The 21,317-nt window shown below is 42.2% G+C and overlaps 2 protein-coding genes across 2 annotated transcripts in view; one reads left to right on the top strand and one right to left on the bottom strand.

The window, feature by feature from the left end:
- Positions 1–21,317, top strand: part of abtb2b (ankyrin repeat and BTB (POZ) domain containing 2b) — a 231,174-nt gene that overhangs the window by 204,098 nt on the left and 5,759 nt on the right. The gene's annotated exons all lie outside the window — the stretch shown is intronic.
- nat10 (N-acetyltransferase 10) overlaps positions 804–21,317 on the bottom strand; it is a 61,744-nt gene continuing 41,230 nt past the window's right edge. Inside the window, exons 22-29 of the mRNA XM_073049633.1 lie at positions 19,764–19,866; positions 12,497–12,607; positions 6,667–6,839; positions 5,438–5,557; positions 4,821–4,919; positions 3,151–3,224; positions 1,704–1,787; positions 804–1,272 (exon numbers count right to left, since the gene is read on the bottom strand). Of these exons, the coding sequence (XP_072905734.1) occupies positions 1,176–1,272; positions 1,704–1,787; positions 3,151–3,224; positions 4,821–4,919; positions 5,438–5,557; positions 6,667–6,839; positions 12,497–12,607; positions 19,764–19,866 (861 nt within the window). The 3' untranslated portion in view covers positions 804–1,175. The remainder of the gene's footprint in view (positions 1,273–1,703; positions 1,788–3,150; positions 3,225–4,820; positions 4,920–5,437; positions 5,558–6,666; positions 6,840–12,496; positions 12,608–19,763; positions 19,867–21,317) is intronic.

The following is a 21,317-nucleotide window of genomic DNA, read 5'->3' as shown; positions in this document are numbered from 1 at the left end:
AACTCCTTAGAGGACATGGGAACTGAACTCCAACGGCCCAAGCTGTAAACTTACTTAACCTTTAATACCCAAATAATTGTAGCTTTAGGATCCTGGAAACAATAGCAATAATCCAAGAAGCTAGTCCATCAACACTCTAGCAGCGGTATTCAGAATCAGGAATTTATTTTTTCCCAACAGTTTTTTTTTGCCTGGCTGATATGCATATACCCCAAGACTGAATCAACAGAAAGAAAATAATTAAATAACTAATTCAAAATTTCAAAGTACCGGTACTCCACAATTATGAAATGTAGTCACCTATCCAGAAAGTGATCACAATTATGATACAGGTGTCTCCCACTTTACAAAAGGTAGAGTGTTCCTATGAAACCTTTCTTAAACTGAAATGGCATAAAGCGAAGAACCATTAACTTCTATGGGAAAAATTTCCATAAAAGCAAAAATCCTCTTTGTAATGCGAAAACAGGTTACTAATGTAGGTCTTTTGTAAAAGCGAAGTGGCGTAAAGCGAACATTCGTAAAGCGGGGGACACCTGTATTCAAGTTTTAACAACACAAGTCTCAAATCAGTATCGATAAACTGCATGCCACAAACTAATTGGTGAACAATTCATCAATTCTTCTAATTATCTGGAAAATATCAACTCTTTCAAACCCACAAAGACTGATTTTCTTTTCCAAACTTAAATATAACTAACCAAAGTGCTGTAAAGAAGAATGAACCACATACTGATTCTTTACTGATGAATGCAGCAAAATTAGTTGGATATTAAAGATGAATAAAACACACTAATCACAAGTGAAAATAAAAACAACTTTTAATAGATTTAGTCCCGTTCCATTTTTACATATTGTCTTTTGTCTTAATATAAATCTATAGACTGAACACAACATTCCAACCAAGTATTAAAAATATAACAAAAACCTGGAAGTGTCAGAGTTAACACATTTAATGAGGGAACAGAGTAGTGATCTTCTATTCTGTAAGGTCTCCAAAATTTTGAATTAAAATGCAACAGATTTCAGTAATTTTTGATCTTTCTCATTCCAATCATATTTCTTTCTGCTGGATACCTGAAGATATTGTAAACATCCTATACAAAATTATGCCCATCATGCCCAATATGAAATAAGTTACTGAATTTGAAATTGTGTCTTTTGGTTTATGTAAATTATTTTGCCCACTTCTGTTTCTTTTCCTTGTTTTTCATCCGTTTCTTCTCCAAACGGTGATCTCCTTTCACTGTCGAATCTTGTTTTCTTTTGCCACTAAAGAAGTTGAAAAAATTATACAAATTGAGCATGTGTTCCTATTGAAAACTATATTTACCTAAAGAAGAGCAAGTTTGTGAAGCAGTAGAATATCTCACTGTTTGCAAGTTATTTAAAGATATTAATGCTTCAGGAATGATAAAGCACTTTAAAAATGTCATGAAATGGAATTTATAAATTTGTGTGTGTTTTGGACAGAACATAATTTACTTTTGATGGGTGCTGCAGGTTGTCTCATTTCTCTGAATCTCCTTGACATCATACATATATACTACATTTTGTAAAACTTCTATTTTCTCTCACCCACATTCTCTCTTTAAAGAAAATCTTTCCCTGATTCTATTTAATTGTAACTGTGTTCAGACAGTTCATTCTATTAACACAGTGATGCTTCAAAAAAAAATTCAGTAGACAGGTAAGCATGTCACCTTTGAATGCTGATAACTGTGGCACTCTTTCCTGTTGTCTTTAGTACTTCATTCCATTCATCGTCATTGCCACGGATCATATACCTGGTTAACAAAATTGATATTAATGTCTGCAGCCCAGACCAAGCAATACATCACATCTCTATGGTGCAGACAGAGGAGAGAGGAGAAGCATGGAAAATATCAAACAGCTTCCTAGAATTTAGGATATAGAAGTTGGCCATCAAGAAATTATAATTATTTTCATTTTAACAGTAAGTTATAATGAAAACCAAAGTTTGTATAAAACTGATTAGTTGTCAATAATCATTTAAGTTTATATAATTAAAGGTTAATTCAAAAGAGACTTTTCACACCCATGCAAATTGAATACGTAAGAAAAATTGTCTTCAAAATAAGGCATCACGATGTAAATTAAGTCAAATATGCCAGAACTATAATGGATCAAATATAATGGACAGAGTACCTTAATGCAAATGGAAATATTAAAACACAAGGGACATGTTCTTTAAAAGATAATTCTTGTGTCTTAAAGTGGCTTAGGGAGGTTAATTAAGCCATACAAACCAAGTTACTATCAAACAGAGTTCCTGACCTGTTAAGTCTTTCTAAAGTTCAATGAAAGCAGTGCTATAACAGCATTAAATACTCTCAGGCTTGTGTTGGAAATTGGCCAGGGGCTCGGTCTCCTGCAACTCAGCACCCCCTGCTGGAAGTTGAGCAAACACAGTTGGAGCTTGGATGAAGACGTCAGAAATAGAGACTACGTTCTCAGGATAATTCGACAAATGGTTAGGACTAACATGAGGAGAAATTCTTTCATTTACAACAACATCTTGATTCACTGAAAATGTCTATCTCAAAAAAAAACAACTCAGTCACTATGTTCCTTACATACAATGTTGGTTATGGATGATTACAATATGAGGGGATAGGGCAGTGGAGATGATCATGATCTCACTGATAACAGGTTTGAGAAGATCTATGGCCTTCCTTTTCCTCTATCCTATGTTCTAATTTTTTAACATTCACCATGAAGAAGCCCCTGTTGATAATAACTGCTTAGTCAATTACATTATAAAAGCAGTAAGAGATTTTAATTTCACTCAAATGGTCCAAGAAACATCTGGTTAGAAACCTACCTTCTCCCCTTACAGATGATTGAATAGAAATATATTTACCTGACAGAAAACAAATTATATCAACTACATTTTCACCTGAGCAGGTTTTCAGTATTATACGAGTATTAAAAATTCTAGGGTTAAAACTCCAATTATCTTACCACAACCACACAACAGTCAAAGCAAATGTTATGTACTAAAGTTTGTGAAATAGGATAGAGTCCAAGTGGCTTTTATCAATTACACCCTTTATGCTCCTAGTTAGTAAAAGCAAAAAGAACACCAAGTTCATCAATCTGAATTCAATCTCATCAACACAATCTTACTGAGTTAGATCCATTCCCTTCAGCTTTTCAACTTCCTGCTTGTGTTTTTCTTCAAATTCTTTTGCTGCATCCTCCTTTAGAAAGAAACAACAGTATCAATACAAGCTATTTAGAAAGATGCTATATACCTGGCATGTAATCGTCTTCTCAAATAGCTCGAGAGATAAATTACTTTTAAGTGATATTTACTTGTTTTAAGTATATTTATCTAAAGCAATACATCAAATTTATTATTTCCAAGGGGATAACCTAGTGCTGATCCTGTGGTAATTGACTGCTGATCTCTGATAAAAGATGATACAGGTTATGGATTTGTGACTTTTAGCCAAACACAGTTAAATGCTTTGCTTGATAATGAATCAAGCTGAATAAAAACTGACTAAAATGTCTTGGGCTTATTCGGACACAAATGGGTATATCAAGAGAGAGGCAATTATGTCCATCACCTCTAATATACATAATTATTGTTTAATAAAAAGGTGCAGCTGTGGTCTGTAAAGGGCACTTTGCAAAGGACATAGACTGGATCATTCACCGATAGAGATGAACCCAAAGTGATAATTTTCAGACCGATAGCAGAGTTGAATTCCATTCAATCGATAAGAAATACACCAAATTTGCAGCTACAATTAAAGTAGTGCCAGATTACATTAGATTGCAGACCACATAAATACATGACATTTTTATATATTATTTTTGTCACATCATGGAAATATTTCATTTAGAAATATGGTGCAGAATATGCCGCGAGCCGCACCGCCCAGCAAACTCTGACTTAAACCTAACCTAATCAAGGGACACTTTACAATGACAAATTTACCTACCAACCGGTACGTCTTTGGAATGTGGGAGAAAACTGGGGCACCCAGAGAAAACCCATGCATTCCACGCAGAGGACGTACAGACTCCTTACAGGAGACAACGGAATTGAACTCTGAACTCTGATGTCCCACGTTGTAATAGCGTTGCACTAACTGCTACTCTATCGTGGCACTCAGTCTACACAGGATAAGCTTAGAATTGGAACAACAACAAACACATTTAATTTTAATTTTTATTTTTTTAATTTAGAGATACACAATGGTAACTGGCTCTTCTGGCCCAATTACACCCGTGTGACCAATTAACCTGCCAACCCATACGTCTTTGGGATTTGGGAGGAAATCAGAGCACCTAGAAAACTACGCGGTCTTGGGAGAGGTTATAGAAACTCCTTACAAGCAGCGGCAGGAATTGAACCCACGCTGCTGGTGCTGTAAAGTGTTATGCAACTGCTATGCTTGTTTTATATTTTGTGTTGTGCTTTAGAATAATTGTATAAAGTTTTAAAGAGAGTAATGCCTCAGGATTGTGTTGCTCTGCCACACATCGTCGTAGAGTTATACAGCATGGAAGCTTATGCTTTGGTCCGACTCATCCTATCCAACCAAGAAACCAACTTAATCTAGTACCATTTGCCTGCACTTGGCCCATATCAGTCTAAATCTTTCTTGTCCATGTACCTGCGAAAATGTCTTTTAAATGCTGTAATTGTCCCTCAAAAATAAGAGTAAATATAAGGCTTTTGTGTTAAATGTCTACAATTATATCAAAATGCAGTCAAAGAAATCATGAGTTTCATTTACTGCATATGAAACTATTTATTCCTAAACAAATCAATCAGTACATACCAGATCCTCAGAGAGTGATTTGACTGTAGGTTCCATGACTACCTCCTTCGCAGTAATCATTTGCTGTTCCACATCTTTCTCCAGGATGCGATTGAAGAGCTAACACACACAAAAAAAAAGTCTATTTTTCCAAAAAATTTTCAACCAACAGTTAATATGGGATAGATGTAATTTTGCTCATCAGCTTCCAGATTACCAATCATTTCAAATTAAATGTCTTAGGTACAATACTTTCAATTTAAAGGTAGCAGAGACAGATGTGATGTTAGAAATAAGTTGTTAATTGACACGGTATTTTCAGTAAATACCAATACATTTAGAGCATCACCTCCTGACCCCAAACAAACTTTATTCTGGAACTACCATCAAAATAACAAAAACTTGTTTGCATTTTATAATTTATTTATTATCTTGTAGATCCACAATTTGACATATAAAGATCAAAATATATTTCTATGGATATGCAAGCCAAATACAGAATTTTGACAAGTGCTGATCATCATTAACTTTGTTCCAAAGGCAGATGATGCTTCAATACAGCTTCATAGTAGAAGGTTCTGCAATAATGTTTTTACAATTGACTACAAAGAGCACTGTTTATTTAATGATTCAGTTACCTGGACAACTTTGCGGATTAACCGGTTGAAAAGACCCATTAATTGACTACTTGGAAGATCAATTTCCTTCTCGAGCTGGTCAATAGATTTGTGTTGAAGTCCAATACCCAGTAGTAATGCCTTAAAATAGGATGATGCCACACATGAATTTAAACTCTTGCTAAGTTATTTTTCCATTAAACTTTTCATTTTACAACACCAATCTCAAAGTAGAAATTATTACTAACAGGTAATTTGTAATTTTTTCTGAAAATAATTGTGATAGTTATTTGAAAAAGCAGCTAAAACCTTAAAAACCCTCCCTCAAGAACTTAAACACAAGAGATTCTGCAGATGCTGGAAATCCAGGGTAACCCATGCAAAATGCTGGAGGAACTCATCAGGTCAGGCAGCGTCTATAGAAAGACTTTCTTATTCTGTCTCCTTTCCAATGCTGAAGAAGGGTCTCAGCCTGAAACGTCAACTGCTTATTCCTTTCATTGAAGCTGCTTGACCTGCTAAGGCCCTCAAGAACTTGCTCAAATGCCTACACATTAGGACAGAATACTGTGCCAATCACGACATGAATCATGAAAATAAGATTGAAGGATGCAATAGTATTATCAATATTATCACAAATTCACCAAAGGGAATGGTTTTCAACTAGGGTTTCAGCTGTTCAATTGAACACAGTAAGAATAAAATGCTTTAAATTTTTTTTTACTTAAGTCAGCACTTTCACACTAAATATTACCACGCTGAAGTCTGAAAATTTAATTGCTGACAATCACTTTAAGATCTAAACACTTACAAATTAGGAGGCCTCTTGACCCCCCACCTACCCTGCCATTTAATATCATGGATATTTGGTTGTAACATCAACTTTATTTTTGTATCTGTCCTCAGAAATCTTTCACCCTTGCTTGTTTATCAAGAATCTATCCAATGAACTATGTTCCCCAGCACCAAAATGAATCATGGGACATCTAACAGACAATTTGAACTCCAATCCAATCTTACTGTCATTCTGTAAAATAACTGCCTCAAAGTTTTGTTTAAAGATTTTCAAACTTCACGTCTGTACTCGTTCATAGAAACTAAGTGTAAGTGCTTCATAACTTAAAAAGAATTGATGGAAAATGTTAGGTTTGAGAGTCCATTAATATTAGAAATATTGGATGCAAAATTGAATTATTCATGTCAAATAATGTGAACACAATCCATAAGCTGAAATTTAGTGTAATACGTACAGACTGTGCAACAGATAATGAGATATCATCAAGCTGGTTCAAAAAGTAGAGCTGAGAAATACAAGGGATCATATCCATGATTAGGTGGTAGTCCACCATATTCCTTGAGTACATCTCCAAACGTTTCAAATCATATGGTGTAAATTTAGCTTCCAGCTGAGATCTGCTTAGTGCTGAGAGAGAGAAAAGTATATCAATAAAATCAACATTTGCATAGAAAGATTAATTTTAGTGTACTGGCCACCACAACATCCAAGCTACACAATAAAAAATTTTTAAAATCTATCACTTGAGAAGTCCAAGATTATTTTGCATCCCTGGAGTATCTCCTTTGGTTGAGAAAGGTGACAACTTGATTAAATTTTAAATGCAATTCTCATCCCAATGGGCAGAGTGTAAACCAGTAATGCTGAACTCCATATTAGGAGCTTCATAAAAGAACATTAATGACTGTCAGTCAGTAGGGTATACAAGATGTGCCCGACACCTATATTTGGCTAAACAAGATGTTAATAGGAGGTTGGAGAGGCTAGGGAATGCATTCTACATTTATTTATCTTAAACAGGTTTTACCAGAGGTTGAAGTAATAACCTTCAAAAACAAATTAATAATCCATTTTAAAATGTATTGTGATCATTATTTTTGGAACATATTGTGAAAAGAAACACAAAATAACCACTATAAACAAGTTAAAATGTTCAACAGATTTTTTAAATTGTCATGTAGATAAGGTTTATCTTAATTTTACATTTTATGTTATTGTAGCGATGTGCTACACACAGCGTTGAGATAACGACACGCAGTTGATGTCGTTTCGAGACTAGCTTATTCAAACTTCGCGGCGCTGGCATTTAATCCCTAGCGCCCGACCTGTCCGAGCGGAAATGACATCAGAGGTGCATTACCAAAGTCTCTCCCCGCACGCTGGCTATTTGTGAGCCGGATTGCCTGCGCAGAGAGTGGGTCGCCACATAACCCCCCCCCATCCCCAGAACCGGCGATACACCCCCCAATGTCCACAGTCTGGATCAGCCTCTTTGGGAGTTTGGGAGGTCTGCCTCTGCACTACGGTGCCTGAACCTCGACCGGCTGCGCCAAGTCCACATGGGCTGGTTAGAGTCAGTCCACCATGAAAACCTCCTCTCTCCCCCCCAATGTCCAGAACGTACGTGGACCCATTGTTGTTGATCACCTTGAACGGCCCCTCGTACGGCCGCTGTAGTGGTGCCCGGTGTCCGCCCCTCCGTACAAACACAAACTTAAAGTTTTGCAGGTCTTTGGGTACATGGGTCGGGGTCCGTCCATGCTGTGAAGTTGGTACGGGGGCCAGGTTGCCGAGCCTTTTGTGTAGCCTGTGCAGGACTGCTGCGGGTTCTTCCTCTTGCCCCCTTGGGGCTGATATGAACTCTCCTGGGACGGCCAGGGGCGCACCGTACACCAACTTGGCCGACGAGGCGTGTAGATCCTCTTTGGGCGCTGTGTGAATTCCAAGCAGGACCCAGGGAAGCTCGTCCACCCAGTTAGGTCCTCTCAGGCGGGCCATGAGAGCCGACTTCAAGTGACGGTAGAAGCGTTCCACTAGTCCATTGGACTGTGGGTGGTAGGCAGTTGTGTGGTGTAGCTGCATTCGCAACAGGCTGGCCACAGATGACCACAGGTTGGAGGTGAACTGGGTGCCTCTGTTGGAGGTCATGTGGGCCGGTACCCCAAAACGTGCTACCCAGGTTGCAATCAGTGCTCAGGCGCAGGAATCAGCAGATGTGTCCGTGAGCGGGACCACCTCTGGCCACCTCGTGAACCGGTCTACCATAGTTAGGAGGTACCACACTCCTCGGGACACTGGTAGGGGGCCCACGATATCCACATGAATGTGGTCGAACCTCCGGTGGGTGGGTTCGAACTGCTGCGGCGGGGCTTTAGTGTGCCGCTGCACCTTGGCTGTTTGGCACTGCGCGCACGTTCTGGCCCATTCACTGACCTGCTTGCGAAGTCTGTGCCATGTGAACTTGCTGGAGACCAGCCGGACGGTTGTCCTGATAGATGGGTGCGCCAAACTGTGTATGGAGTCGAAAACTCGCTGCCTCCAGGCTGCCGGGACGATGGGGCAAGGTTGGCCGGTAGCCACGTTGCACAGGAGGGTCCTATCACCTGAGCCTACGAGAAAGTCCTGCAGCTGCAAACCCGAGACTGCGGTCCTGTAGCTGGGCATCTCGTCTGCCTGCTGCATCTCCGCCAGTGCTGCACAGTCCACCCCCAGGGACAGGGCCTGGATAGCTGGTCTGGAGGGTGCATCCGGCACGACGTCCTTTCCCGAGACATGCTGGATGTCCGTCGTGTACTCAGAGATGTAGGACAGATGTCGCTGCTGGCGAGCCGACCAGGGATCGGACACCTTCGTGAACGCGAAGGTCAACGGTTTGTGGTCCATGAACGTGGTGAACGGCCTGCCTTCTAAGAAGTACCTGAAATGCCGGATTGCCAGATACAGTTCCAACAGCTCCCGGTCGAAAGCACTGTACTTGAGTTCGGGTGGTCGTAGGTGCTTGCTGAAGAACGCCAGAGGTTGCCAGCGCCCCTTGATGAGCTGCTCCAGCACTCCACTGACTGCTGTGTCGGATGCGTCCACCGTGAGGGCGGTCAGAACGTCCGTTCTGGGGTGCACAAGCATTGCGGCATCTGCCAAGGCTTACTTGGCTTTAACGAAAGCGGCCGCGGCCTCCTCGTCCCAAGTAATGTCCTTGCCTTTACCCGACACCAGGGTGTACAAAGGGCTGCTGAGGGGAGGAAACGGTGGTAGAAGTTCACTATACCAACGAACTCCTGCAGGCCTTTGACCGTGTTGGGCCGGGCAAAGTGGCGGATCGCGTCTACCTTGGTGGGCAGAGGTGTTGCCCCGTCTTTGATAATCCTGTGGCCCAGGAAGTCGATGGTATCGAGACCGAACTGGCATTTGGCCGGGTTGATCGTGAGGCCGAAATCACTCAGGCGGGAGTAGAGCTGGCAGAGGTGGGACAGATGCTCCTGACGACTACTGCTGGCTATAAGGATGTCGTCCAAATAGATGAATACAAAGTCCAGGTCGCGTCCCACTACATCCATTAGCCACTGGAACGTCTGTGCGGCATTCTTCAGGCCGAATGGCATTCGGAGGAACTCGAACAGGCCAAACGGGGTGATGAGTGCTGTTTTGGGGATGTCTTCAGGGTGCACTGGGATTTGATGGTATCCCCGGATGAGGTGTACTTTGGAAAAGATTCTTGCCCCGTGCAGGTTTGCTGCAAAGTCCTGTATGTGCGGCACGGGGTAGCGGTCTGGAGTTGCAGCCTCGTTCAGTCTGCGGTAGTCGCCACATGGTCTCCAACCCCCAGCTGCTTTGGGCACCATGTGCAGGGGGGAGGTCCATGGGCTGTCGGACCTACGTACGATCCCCAGTTCCTCCATCCTCTTGAACTCCTCCTTTGCCAGGCAGAGCTTTTCTGGGGGGAGCCTTCGTGCGCGGGCGTGGAGGGGTGGTCCCTGGGTCGGAATGTGGTGCTGTACCCCGTGTCTGGGCATGGCTGCCATGAACTGCGGTGCCAGAATCGATGGAAAGTCTGCCAGGATTCTGGTGAATTTGTTGTCCGACAGCATGATGGAGTCCAGGTGTGGGGCCGGCAACTTGGCTTCACCAAGGGAGAACGTCTGGAAAGTCTTGGCATGTACCAGTCTTTTCCCTTGCAAGTCAACCAGCAGGCTGTGAGCTCGCAAGAAGTCCGCCCCCAGGAGTGGTTGGGCCACCGCGGCCAGTGTGAAGTCCCACGTGAACTGGCTGGCGCTGAACTGCAGCTGCACTGTGCGGGTGCCGTAGGTCCGTATCGTGCTGCCGTTTGCGGCCCTCAGGGTGGGTCCTGGCTTCCTGTTGCGGGTGTCGTACACCGTCGGGGGCAAGATGCTGATTTCCGCTCCGGTGTCGACCAAGAAGTGGCGTCCCGACTGTTTGTCCCAGACGTACAAGAGGCTGTCCTGGTGGCCAGCCGCCATAGTCATTAGTGGCAGCTGGCCCTGGCCCTTGCAGGGCGGACGACAAGGGCGGGCTTTTGTGCCCCACCAATGGTGGTAGAAACACCACTGTTCACTGTCCTCCTCACTCCTGCCTCTGTGTTGTGTGCGCCCCCTGCCGGGCCTGGTCTGGTCCGCTGTTGGGCTCGTGGCCTGGTAATCTGACCGACGGACGCCACGCTCTCCCTCTTGGCTTTCCACAGCACGTCTGCCCGGGCCACCACCTTCCGGGGGTCGCTGAAATCTGCGTCGGCCAGCAGCAGATGTATGTCCTCGGGCAGATGTTCTAGGAACGCTTGCTCGAACATGAGGCAGGGCTTGTGTCCGTCAGCCAGGGCCAGCATCTCGTTCATCAATGCTGACTGCAGCCTGTCTCCCAAACCGTCCAGGTGAAGCAGGCGGGCACCCCGCTCACGCCGTGAGAGGCCAAAGGTCTCAATGAGCAGTGCTTTGAATGCTTCATATTTGCCTTCTTCCGGGGGCGACAGTATGAAATCCGCAACCTGGGCGGCCATCTCCTGGTCAAGGGCGCTCACCACGTGATAGTAATGCTTGGAATCAGAAGATATCTGCCGAATCTGGAACTGGGCTTCTGCTTGGCTAAACCACACGCGTGGTCGCAGCGTCCAGAAAGTCGGCAGTTTTAGCAAAACTGCGTGAACAGATGAAGAGTCGGTCATCTTTGGTCCAAATCCCGTTTGGACCGCCGGGGTCACCAATGTAGCGATGTGCTACACACAGCGCTGAAATAACGACACGCAGTCGGTAAGTCGTTTCGAGACTAGTTTATTCAAACTTCGTGGCGCTGGCATTTAATCCCTAGCGTCCACCCTCTCCGGGCGGAAATGACGTCAGAGGTGCATTAACAAAGTCTCCCCCCACGCGCTGGCTATTTGTGAGCCGGTTCGCCTGCGCAGAAAGTGGGTTGCCACATTATTATTAAACAAGCAGGAAAGGGCATCAAGTTTACTCCTCTGGAAGACAACTGCAGCTTAATCTTTCAAAAGTGTAAACCATGTATTGAACCCAGTGTTAAACATTTATACCTCAAATGAACAAACACTCTCAAGATACCATACTTTTCCATACTTTTAAAATGTTTTGATTAATTTAAATTCTGTCACAATGTTCTAACCACCTAAAATATTCTGGGTTCTCCTCATCCATGGTATTTAACTATTTATAAATTTCAATCAGTTTTACCCCTTGAGTCTCAAAATTAATTCCAAAGAACAAAAGATCTTTGGAATCTTAACTCTTGCTGTTCTATGAATTTTGCCTAAATACCATCAACTGCATGAATGGAAAAATAACACTATAGATACAATAATTTATCCTTTCAGAAGAAACTTATGAATAAAACCTGTCCTTAAGGCACTGGTGCAAAATATGCCAAAGAGTAACAGCATCCTGCTCAACTACTGAAATGTAGTTCTCTGGACACCAAGAAAGTTTTGGAAGTGGACATGCATGCAACCAAAAATGAGTGGTTATCTAGTTAACTTCCGACAGGAATTTAAAAAGGTGAAATTATTGCACATACACCAATCATACCAAAAGCCTTCACTGTTGACACACAACAAATTCAAAGCCACACCTGCATCAAAGTTTCTGAAGTAAGAGCAACCCTGTAATAATATCTACATTGTTGTTTAACTGTTATAATTTATACTAACTGCTCAATCACCTAAACTACTGAGTATTCTACAGTGGATTCACCTGTTATGATTTTGCTTGTCACTGCACTTAAGAAACAACTTTTATGAACACAATACTTGGTTGGTTACTTACATTGTTTTGATTCCTCTTTCATGTTTTTATTCTGAAGAATATTCAGTGCCACAGAGGGAGGGAAATTACTGAACTGGTAGCCCAGGAGAGACAGAAACCGTCTTCGAAAATCTGTGCAGAGACAATTGCAAGTTTATCCATATATTTGCACATTCAATAGGATTGCTTCAACACTGTTTCCCTTCAAAATATTACTTTCCTCTGCTTTTCAAACCACACTTATTATTTTAAGCCTGTATGATTAAAACATTTATTGCTTGTGCATCGAAGCTATCACTTTACATTAACTGAATATTTTTCTATTCTTAGGTTGAAATAACTGGTGATAATTATTTGGTTGAGGTTCTATCCATGAACTCAAATCTGAATTTGAAAATGTGCAAGGAAATGCAATTGAAAATCACCTCTGATTTGAAAGTTGGGAGTGCTGTGGATAGTCTGGAGGGTTGTCAGAGGCTACAGCGTGACATCGATAGGATGCAGAACTGGACTCAGAAGTGGCAGATGGAGTTCAACCTAGATAAGTGTGAATTGGTTCATTTCAGTTGTTCAAATTTGAAGTCAGAATATAATATTAATTGTAAGACTCTTGGCAGCGTGGAGGATCAGTGAGATCTTTGGGTCCATGTCCATAGGACACTCAAAGCTGCTATGCAGGTTGACAGTGTTGTTAAGAAGGTGTATGGTGTGTTGGCCTTCATCAACCGTGGGATTGAGTTCAAGAGCCATGAGGCAATGTTACAGCTATGTAAGACCTTAGTTAGACCCTAGTTGGAGTACTGTGTTCAGTTCTGTCACCTCATTACAGGAAGGTTGTGAATACTATACAGAGAGTGGGGGAGATTTACAAGGATGTTGCCTGGATTGGAAAGCATGCCTTATAAAAAAAGACTGACTGAACTTGGCCTTTTCCCCTTGGAGCAATGGAGGATGAGAGATGACTTGACCTGATAATGGTGTATAAGATGATGAGAGGCATTGATTGTGTGGATAGCCAGAGGCTTTTCCTCAGGGCTGAAATGGCTAACACAAGGGGTATAGTTTTAAGGTGCTTGGAAGTAAGTACAGAGGAGATGTTTTTCACACACAGAATAGTGGGTATGTGGAATGCACCGCCAGCAAAGGTGGTAGAGGTGGATACAATAGGGTCTTTTAAGAGACTCTTAGATAGCTACATGAAGCTTAGAAAAATAGAGGGCTGTGTGCTAGGGAAATTCTAGGCAGCTTCTAGAATAGGTTACATGGTCGGCACAACATTGTGGGCCAAAGGGCCTGTAATGTGCTATAGATTTCTATGTTCTATGAAGTTGGGATACGTGCACAAAGCTCATGTACTACTTTAGCAGTGAGCATCGTGAATGCAAGCAGAGTGAGCGAGGAACAAGTGAGAAAAATCTCCAAGGAGAAAAAGATCCAACAATAACTAAGTCAAATGAAATGGGTTATCACTGATCAAAAACTATTTGAGTAGCAGACAACCTTCCTGAGGGTAAAGAGTGAGGGTAGTGCAGGAATCCTCCAGAATCGTACCACTCATCCAACTGCTTTACAATGCTGAAAGCAAAATCAGGCCAGGGAGGTGCAGAAGAGAATATGACACCATGAGGTACAGGAATAAACAGGATGGGAGATGGTTCACAGCAATGATGGAACAAAGTAGCTTTAGGAGACCTAACAGTTGAAAGACAAGGATTTCCAAAACCACTGACACTGCCTTCTAAGTTATTGAGTAAAGAATATGCAGAGGGGACACAAAGTTCTGCAACGCAAGTATTGCAATCAGAAATCATCGTCCAGGTAGAAACCAAAGTCAAAAGAGAAAGTGGACAAGGTCCTAAAGTCAAAGCATCTAGTAGTAGGGGTGACATTTAAAAAAAGACATAAATTCCAATGCTATATGAGTAGCACTGGCATTAGAAGCTGGGTATCCAACTCGTGGATAGTGCTTGGTGAAATGTTACTTACTACTGGTTTCGATGGATACTCGGGTAAAGTACTTCAGATGAAAAGTAAGAAGGGATGAGCCAAATAACAGCCCAAGTTAAAACGGGGCCCTGGTGCATGGGCACTCAGAGGAAATGTGGGAAACAGGGCCTCAGCATGCTTGAAGAGAGCAGAGGAAAATCACTTGGTGCCAAACCGTCCACAGTGGCAAACAACTGGATGGCAGATGATCAGATTTACCATAATCAGAACAGATGGTAAATGACAAGCAGCTGAATGTGAATTTTGAGTGCTTGATTAACGACTGCAGAAGGCAAATAAGGTTGATGAGTTGCATACATATGGCTATGATTGAGGAAAAAACAGAAAACTAGCTTAAAGAGGAGAAAAATAGGAATTTTATTTAATTTTGTGTAATAACAAGGGAAAAAAATCAGAATTTGCAACTATATTGCAGATCTTAGAGTAGCTTTTGGATGTCCTTAGAATACTGGAAATCCTGAAACTGCTATCAATAATTTGTTATGAGCCAGTGCTACACTTATTAGAAAATGCAGCAAATATGTTAGAATTAAGCTTAACTACCCAAAATTTATATTATGAACTTGTCAGTAAATTACACTCAGGTCCAAAGAGCCACAAGAGGAGCCAAGAATGTTTCTCCTTGAAAAGAAAAGCTTTGCTAAAGGAGCCTCAGGAAGGAAAATGGTAATTTAATGTAACTTTCAAAAAGCCTGCTAGCTTAAAAACATCTAAATATAAATATTTTCAGTATTTTTAATAAAATATCCACTAATTTGTCAATTTAAAATGTTTGAAATTCTTCTTTTGAGCTTTTAGCATTCATTTTCCCTTAGCTAAACTCCAGGTTGAAGGAAATACTTTCCTATGGTGGGAGAGTCTAAGACTAGTGGACACAACCTCAGAATAGAGGGGCATCTTTCTAGAATGAAGATGAGGAGAAATTTTGAATCTATGGAATTCTTTGCCACAGGCAGCTGTGGAGGCCGAGTCTTTATGTATCTTTAAGGAAGAGGTTGATAGACTCTTGATTGGTCAGGGCATGAAGGAAAATGGGGATTAGGCAGGAGATTGGGGCTAAGAGGAAAATTGGATTAGCCATTATGAACTGGCGGAGCAGGCTCGGTGGGTCAAATGGCCTAATTCTGCTCCTATATGTTATGGTCTTTGATCATTTTTTGAATCTCTCAGAAATATTTGTAGTGCCTCATCACAAGGTTCCAAGAGGCATGAATAAACTAAATGTCATTTTTTTGTTACCTTTTGTGGGGCGGGGGGTGGGGGTTAGTTTTTTCCACGCCTCATTTATACCTTCAAGCCCTGACAATACAGCAGGTCTTGCCACCAAAAATCCTTCCTTTGTTTTCAATATTCCAAACAGAAACAACATAGCTAGGATTATTATCCATCCACCTGGAGATTTGTATCACAACAAATGCATCGTCAGGAAGGTTGAAACAAGAAAGAAAGGGATTAAAACAATAGCACTGGACAGAGATCATGCAGTAGAGAGAGATCAAAGACAGAAATATTTGGTTAGAATAAAGGAAGAGGAGCTCTTTTAACTGTTGCTTTTTACTATACCAAAAATTAGTGATTTGGTGAAGAAATAGGTTGATAAGCAAATAATAAAAAGGAGCAATCACTGGGATAGTTCTACTAAGTTGAAATAATGTAAAGGGAAAGGGGAGAGGGAAGAAATCCCCAATATCCATTCAAGGCTATTTCCTTGGTCTGTGTATTTCTAGCCCAAACAAAGAAGAAAGCAATACTGGATCTAGTTTTGAGGTAATAAGGTTGGGCAAGTGAAGCATATTTCAGCAGAACAATATTTGGAAAATAATCATAATATACTTAGAGAAACAGACAGGAAGCATCAACAATTAAATTATTCAAAAGGAGGAATGTTTACATCAATGAATTTAAAAGGAGCTTTGGCCAAACGCACTGGAACAGCAAAACATTTAGCTTGTTCCTCTTCCTGTTGAAATATAAAAGATCAGAGTATTATAGAAAAACCAGGGAAGAGAGTCAGGTCATCAGTCAAAGAAAAACCACGGACACATTTGCTGAATGACTACCTCCTATGCTATATCACAATAGGTAGTAACCAATTTAAAATTAACAGGCCAATATCACTACTAAAGTTAAAAGATGGAAGCAACTTAGAATCACACAAGCTAATACAGTGGATTCTGGGTAACTGGGATACCTCAGGATCAGTGCATTTTGGTCCAATTAAGTGGCAAGTGTCCCAAATAAATGTTGGAAAGCTTATTATTTTCTCAAACAAGAAACAATCTGCAGATGCTGGAAACCAGAGAGAGAGAGACACACACACATACAATGCTGGAGGAACTCAGCAGGCCAGGCAGCATTTGTGGAAAACAGCACTGTCGGCATTTCAGTCCAAACCCTTTATCAGGAATGGAGAAAAAAAACTGAGGAGTAGATTTAAAAGGTGGAGGGAGGGGAGAGGGAAACACAAGGTGATAAGTGAAACTTGGAGGCAGAGGGAGGAAGTAAAGAACTGGGAAGTTAATTGGTGAAAGAGATAGAAGGCCATGGAAAAAAGGAAAAGGGGGAGAGAAGCACCAGAAAGAGGCAACAGGCAGCAGGGAGATGAGCTGAGGGAGGCAAAAGGGATGGGAAATGGTGAGGGGGGGGGGGGGGGGAGGCATTACCGGAAGTTTGAGAAATTGATGTCTTGCTACCAGATTGAAGGCTAACCAAATGGAATATAAGGTGTTGTTCCTCCAACCAAAGTGTGGGCTCATCACGACAGTGGAGAAGGCCATCGATGGGCATATCGGACTGGGAATGGGAAGTGAAATTAAAATGGGTGGCCACTGGGAGATCCCGCTTTTTCTGGCGGATGAAGCGTAAATGCTTGGCAGAGCAGTCTCCCAATCTACGTCGGATCTCACCTACAGGAGGCCACACCTGGAGCACCAAACACAGTAAGTGACTCCAACAGACTCACTTGTGAAGTGTGACCTCACCTGGAAGGTCTGTTTGGAGCCCTGGATGGTAATGAGGGAGGAGGTGTAGGGGCAGGTGTAGCACTTGTTCCACTTTCAAGTGCATGTGCCAGGAGGGAGAACAATAGGGAGGGATGAATGGTCAAGGGAGAGATCACTGCGGAAAGCAGAAAGTGGCCGAGGGTAAGATGTGCTTGGTGGTGGGATCCAGTTGAAGCTGGCAGAAGTTTCGGAGAATTATGTGCTGGACGCGGAGGCTGGTGAGGTGGTAGGTGAGAACAAGAGGAACACTATCCCTGGTAGGGTGGCGAGGGGATGGGGTAAGAGCACACATGCGTGAAATGGAAGAGATTCGGTTGATGGCAGCATTGATGGTGAAAGAAGGGAAGCGCTTTTCTTTGAAAAAGGAGAACATCTCCTTCGTTCTAGAATGAAAAGCCTCATCCTGAGAACAGATGAGGCTGAGGCAGAGAAATTGAAAGAAGGGGATGGCGTTTTCACAAGTAAAGGGCGGGACGAGGTATAGTCCAGGTCGGTCTGAGAGTCCATGGGTTTGTAATGGACATCAGTGGATTAGCTGTCTCCGGGGATATAGACCGTGAGATCGAGAAAGGGAAGGAAGGTGTCAGAAATGGACCGGGTGAATTGGAGGGCAGGGTGGAAGTTGAAGGCAAAGTGGATGAAATTGACAAGCTCAGCACGGGTGCAGGAAGCAGTACCAATGCAGTCATCGATGTAGCATAGGAAAACTGTGGGACAGTCTCACCAGCGTAGGCTTGGAACATAAGACTGTTCCATGTAGCCAACAAACAGGCAGGCATAGCTGGGGCCCATGGAAGTGCCCATGGCTTCACCCTTTGTTTGTAGGAAGTGGAAGGAACCAAAGAAAAAATTATTTAGAGTGAGGACAATTTCCATTAGGTGGAGGAGGGTGGCCATGGAGGGGAACTGGTTAGGTCTGGTGTCCAGAAAGAAACAGAGAGCTTTGAGGTCTTCCTGGTGGGGGATGGAGGTGTATAGGGACTGGACATCCATAGTAAAAATAAGATGATGGGGGCCAGGGAGCCTGACATCCTTGAAATGATCATGTGAAGTGTCATGGATGTAGGTAGGAAGGGACTGAACCAGGGAGATAAAACAGAATCAAGGTATGCAGATACGAGTTCAGTGGGGCAGGAACAAGCAGAAACAATGGGTCTACCTGGACAAGCGCATTTATGGATTTTAGGTAGGAGCTAGAAACAGGAAGTGTGGGGTGTGGAAACTATGAGGTTGGTGACGGTGAATGGGTGATATCCAGAGTCAGTAAGGTTGGTGATTGTGTGGGAGGCAATGGCTTGGTGTTCCTTAGTGGGGTCTGTTTGAGGGGTAAGTAAGAGGATGCGTCTGAGAGTTGGCGGTGGGGCTCAGCAAGGTAGAGGTCGGTACACCAGCCAGCTACAGCACCTCCCTTATCCGTGGGTTTCATGGTGAGGTTAGGATTAGTGTGGAGGGAATGGAGGGCCGAGCGTTTGGATGGAGTGAGGTTGGAATAGGCAAGAGGAGTGTTGGAAGACTAGACGGTTAACGTCTAGCAGCTGGCACTGAAAAGGTCCAGAGCAGGCAGATGACCAGGGCGAGTGTCCAGGAAAAGGAGGAGGGTTGAAGACAGGGAAGGGATCACCGGTGCAGGGTGGGGTGTTCTTGTAAAAGAAATAGGCTTGGAGACAGAGGTGGCGGAAAAAGAGCTCAGTGTCATGGCGGGTGCAGAACTCACTGAGGTGTGGGAGCATGGGAACAGAAGTGAGGCCCTTACTGAGGACAGAACGTTCTGCCTCAGAGAGTGAAAAGTGAAAATCCGGCATGGATAACAGCTGGGATCGGGGGGGGAAGGGGGTTGGTAGTGTCTGAGGGAAGGGAGATTTGGGGTGTTCAGGGATGGCAGGTTGAGAGGAAGATGGAGTCTCCGAGGGCCCAAGAGCTGGCGATAGGACCTGCGAGAGACGGCATTGCAGTGTGGCAGTGAAATAAGGGGTGATGGGGGATCCAGTAGCAGTGTGTGAAGACCCGGCTTGGAGGTCAAGGCCAGAGATGGAGTTGGAGGTTGCATCATCGGCATTTTGGAGATGTCCGAGATTGTTGGAACCTGCATTAATGGCAGTGGAGTCCTGGTTATGAATCTGTTCTGGATTGTTAAGAGTCGCTGAGGTCTGCAGCAGGGACTTTCTCAATTAGTTTTTGAGTTGTACCAAATAAGTGGCTGTCCCGATTAACCAATGGCCCAATTAACCAGAATCCACTGTATTCCAATCCCCAGCCATTAATCTGTTATTATACTATACCTGCCCAGTAGGCATGAAGCCAGTTCTTTTGTGCAGTTTCCACAAACTCCTCCTCATTCAATATTTTCAACATGATACAAGAATGTTCACCAGTCAAATTATTCTGCAATTAACCACAAATACTTCACTAATAGTTGTAAATTGCCTACATTTTTAAATGAACAGTTACAGCACAGTATATAGCTCTAGTTCAGAAACACAGGCATTGGATAGGATATTATTTAATAAGTTACATGCAAGCTCTTAGCTATGAATTCGTACAATGTTTAACAAGGTTATTACTTAAGCAATGAGTCATCATTGTAAAGTTATAAACTTCTAAAAACCAATATGAAGCAATCTACCTTAATGTTTTATCACCAACAATCATAAATGTCATTGATACAAGCTAACCTTCAAACTCATTTGTTTTAAATAATGAGAAGTTACATTAACAATAGATCTACACCCTGGAATTTAGGTGGCTAAGGGAATTTGATTCAGGAGAGAACTGATAAGATTAAATGAAGAGAAACTATAGGATTAGAGATCACAGTATAAAACTAGAGTTGGTCCTGCCATATTTACATTCATAAGTGGAAGAAGATTTCAATGTTCTCTGCAAAAAGCAACCAGGATTTAAATATGAGATTGTTAACTAAATGCGTTAAGGCAAACGGCAAAAGTGGGATATTTAGCTGCATCACTGTTCAGCTACGTTCTCGCTGAATGTTGAAATGGATCCAAAGGTTAAATGGCCCACTTCTGCTTTTTACTTTACTTTCCCTCATGCTCACAGTTATACTATGAACATCTTTGCCTCACCAAAGGTAATTCTAAGAAAATATGAAGGAAGATACTTTAATATAATCAGCTTGCAATTGCAGCTTGTTGTTTTATGAATTGAGACCTTGGCTACTTGAAACAACTAGTTTTTATAAATGTCTCAAAGAGATAGCATGATTATTAATGTAACTATATACTGGTGTTATTAATAACATACACCACTATAGCCCATTTCAAAGATTACTATCAACAAATTGCTTGAGGATTTGAACCAAACCAAATCTATTATCTACAGGTTGATTTCACAGTTAATCTGATTGATGAATCGAGTTAGCTAAAGCAAATCCATTATGTTGGGTGTACAACTTCATAGTCTTTACCATATCAACAAATATCATCTTCAATCTCTTTAATTGCAAGTTGCTTTTGAATATTGTAAGCGGCTTTGGAATATAGCAAGTTCAATCAGAAGAAGTGAGAGAAATCATTGCACAGCAAACAATATTTTCGAGAAAGTTTGCTATCAAATGATAGGATTTAAAAATAATAGGATTCACAGCGCGATTCTCTCCTTCCTTCAAGGCAGTTAAAGTGAACACTTGTAATTCCTAATTCTGATAGTGTTGATGTCCAATTTTAATCCAGTATAAATTACCTTTATTCAAGAAGGACAGCAAGGAAAAGCCAAGTTGTTACTAAAAAATCAAATTCACTGCTAATGTTGAAAACCTAAGTAAAAACCAAAACTCTGAAGAAAAAAGTGCAGGCCAGGTAGCATTTATGGAAAGA

The sequence above is a fragment of the Hemitrygon akajei genome, chromosome 6, assembly GCF_048418815.1.
Source record: "Hemitrygon akajei chromosome 6, sHemAka1.3, whole genome shotgun sequence".
In the NCBI taxonomy this organism is placed as follows: domain Eukaryota; kingdom Metazoa; phylum Chordata; class Chondrichthyes; order Myliobatiformes; family Dasyatidae; genus Hemitrygon; species Hemitrygon akajei.
The sequence above is the reverse complement of the archived record's forward strand: the minus strand, read 5'-3'. Positions and strand labels throughout refer to the sequence as shown.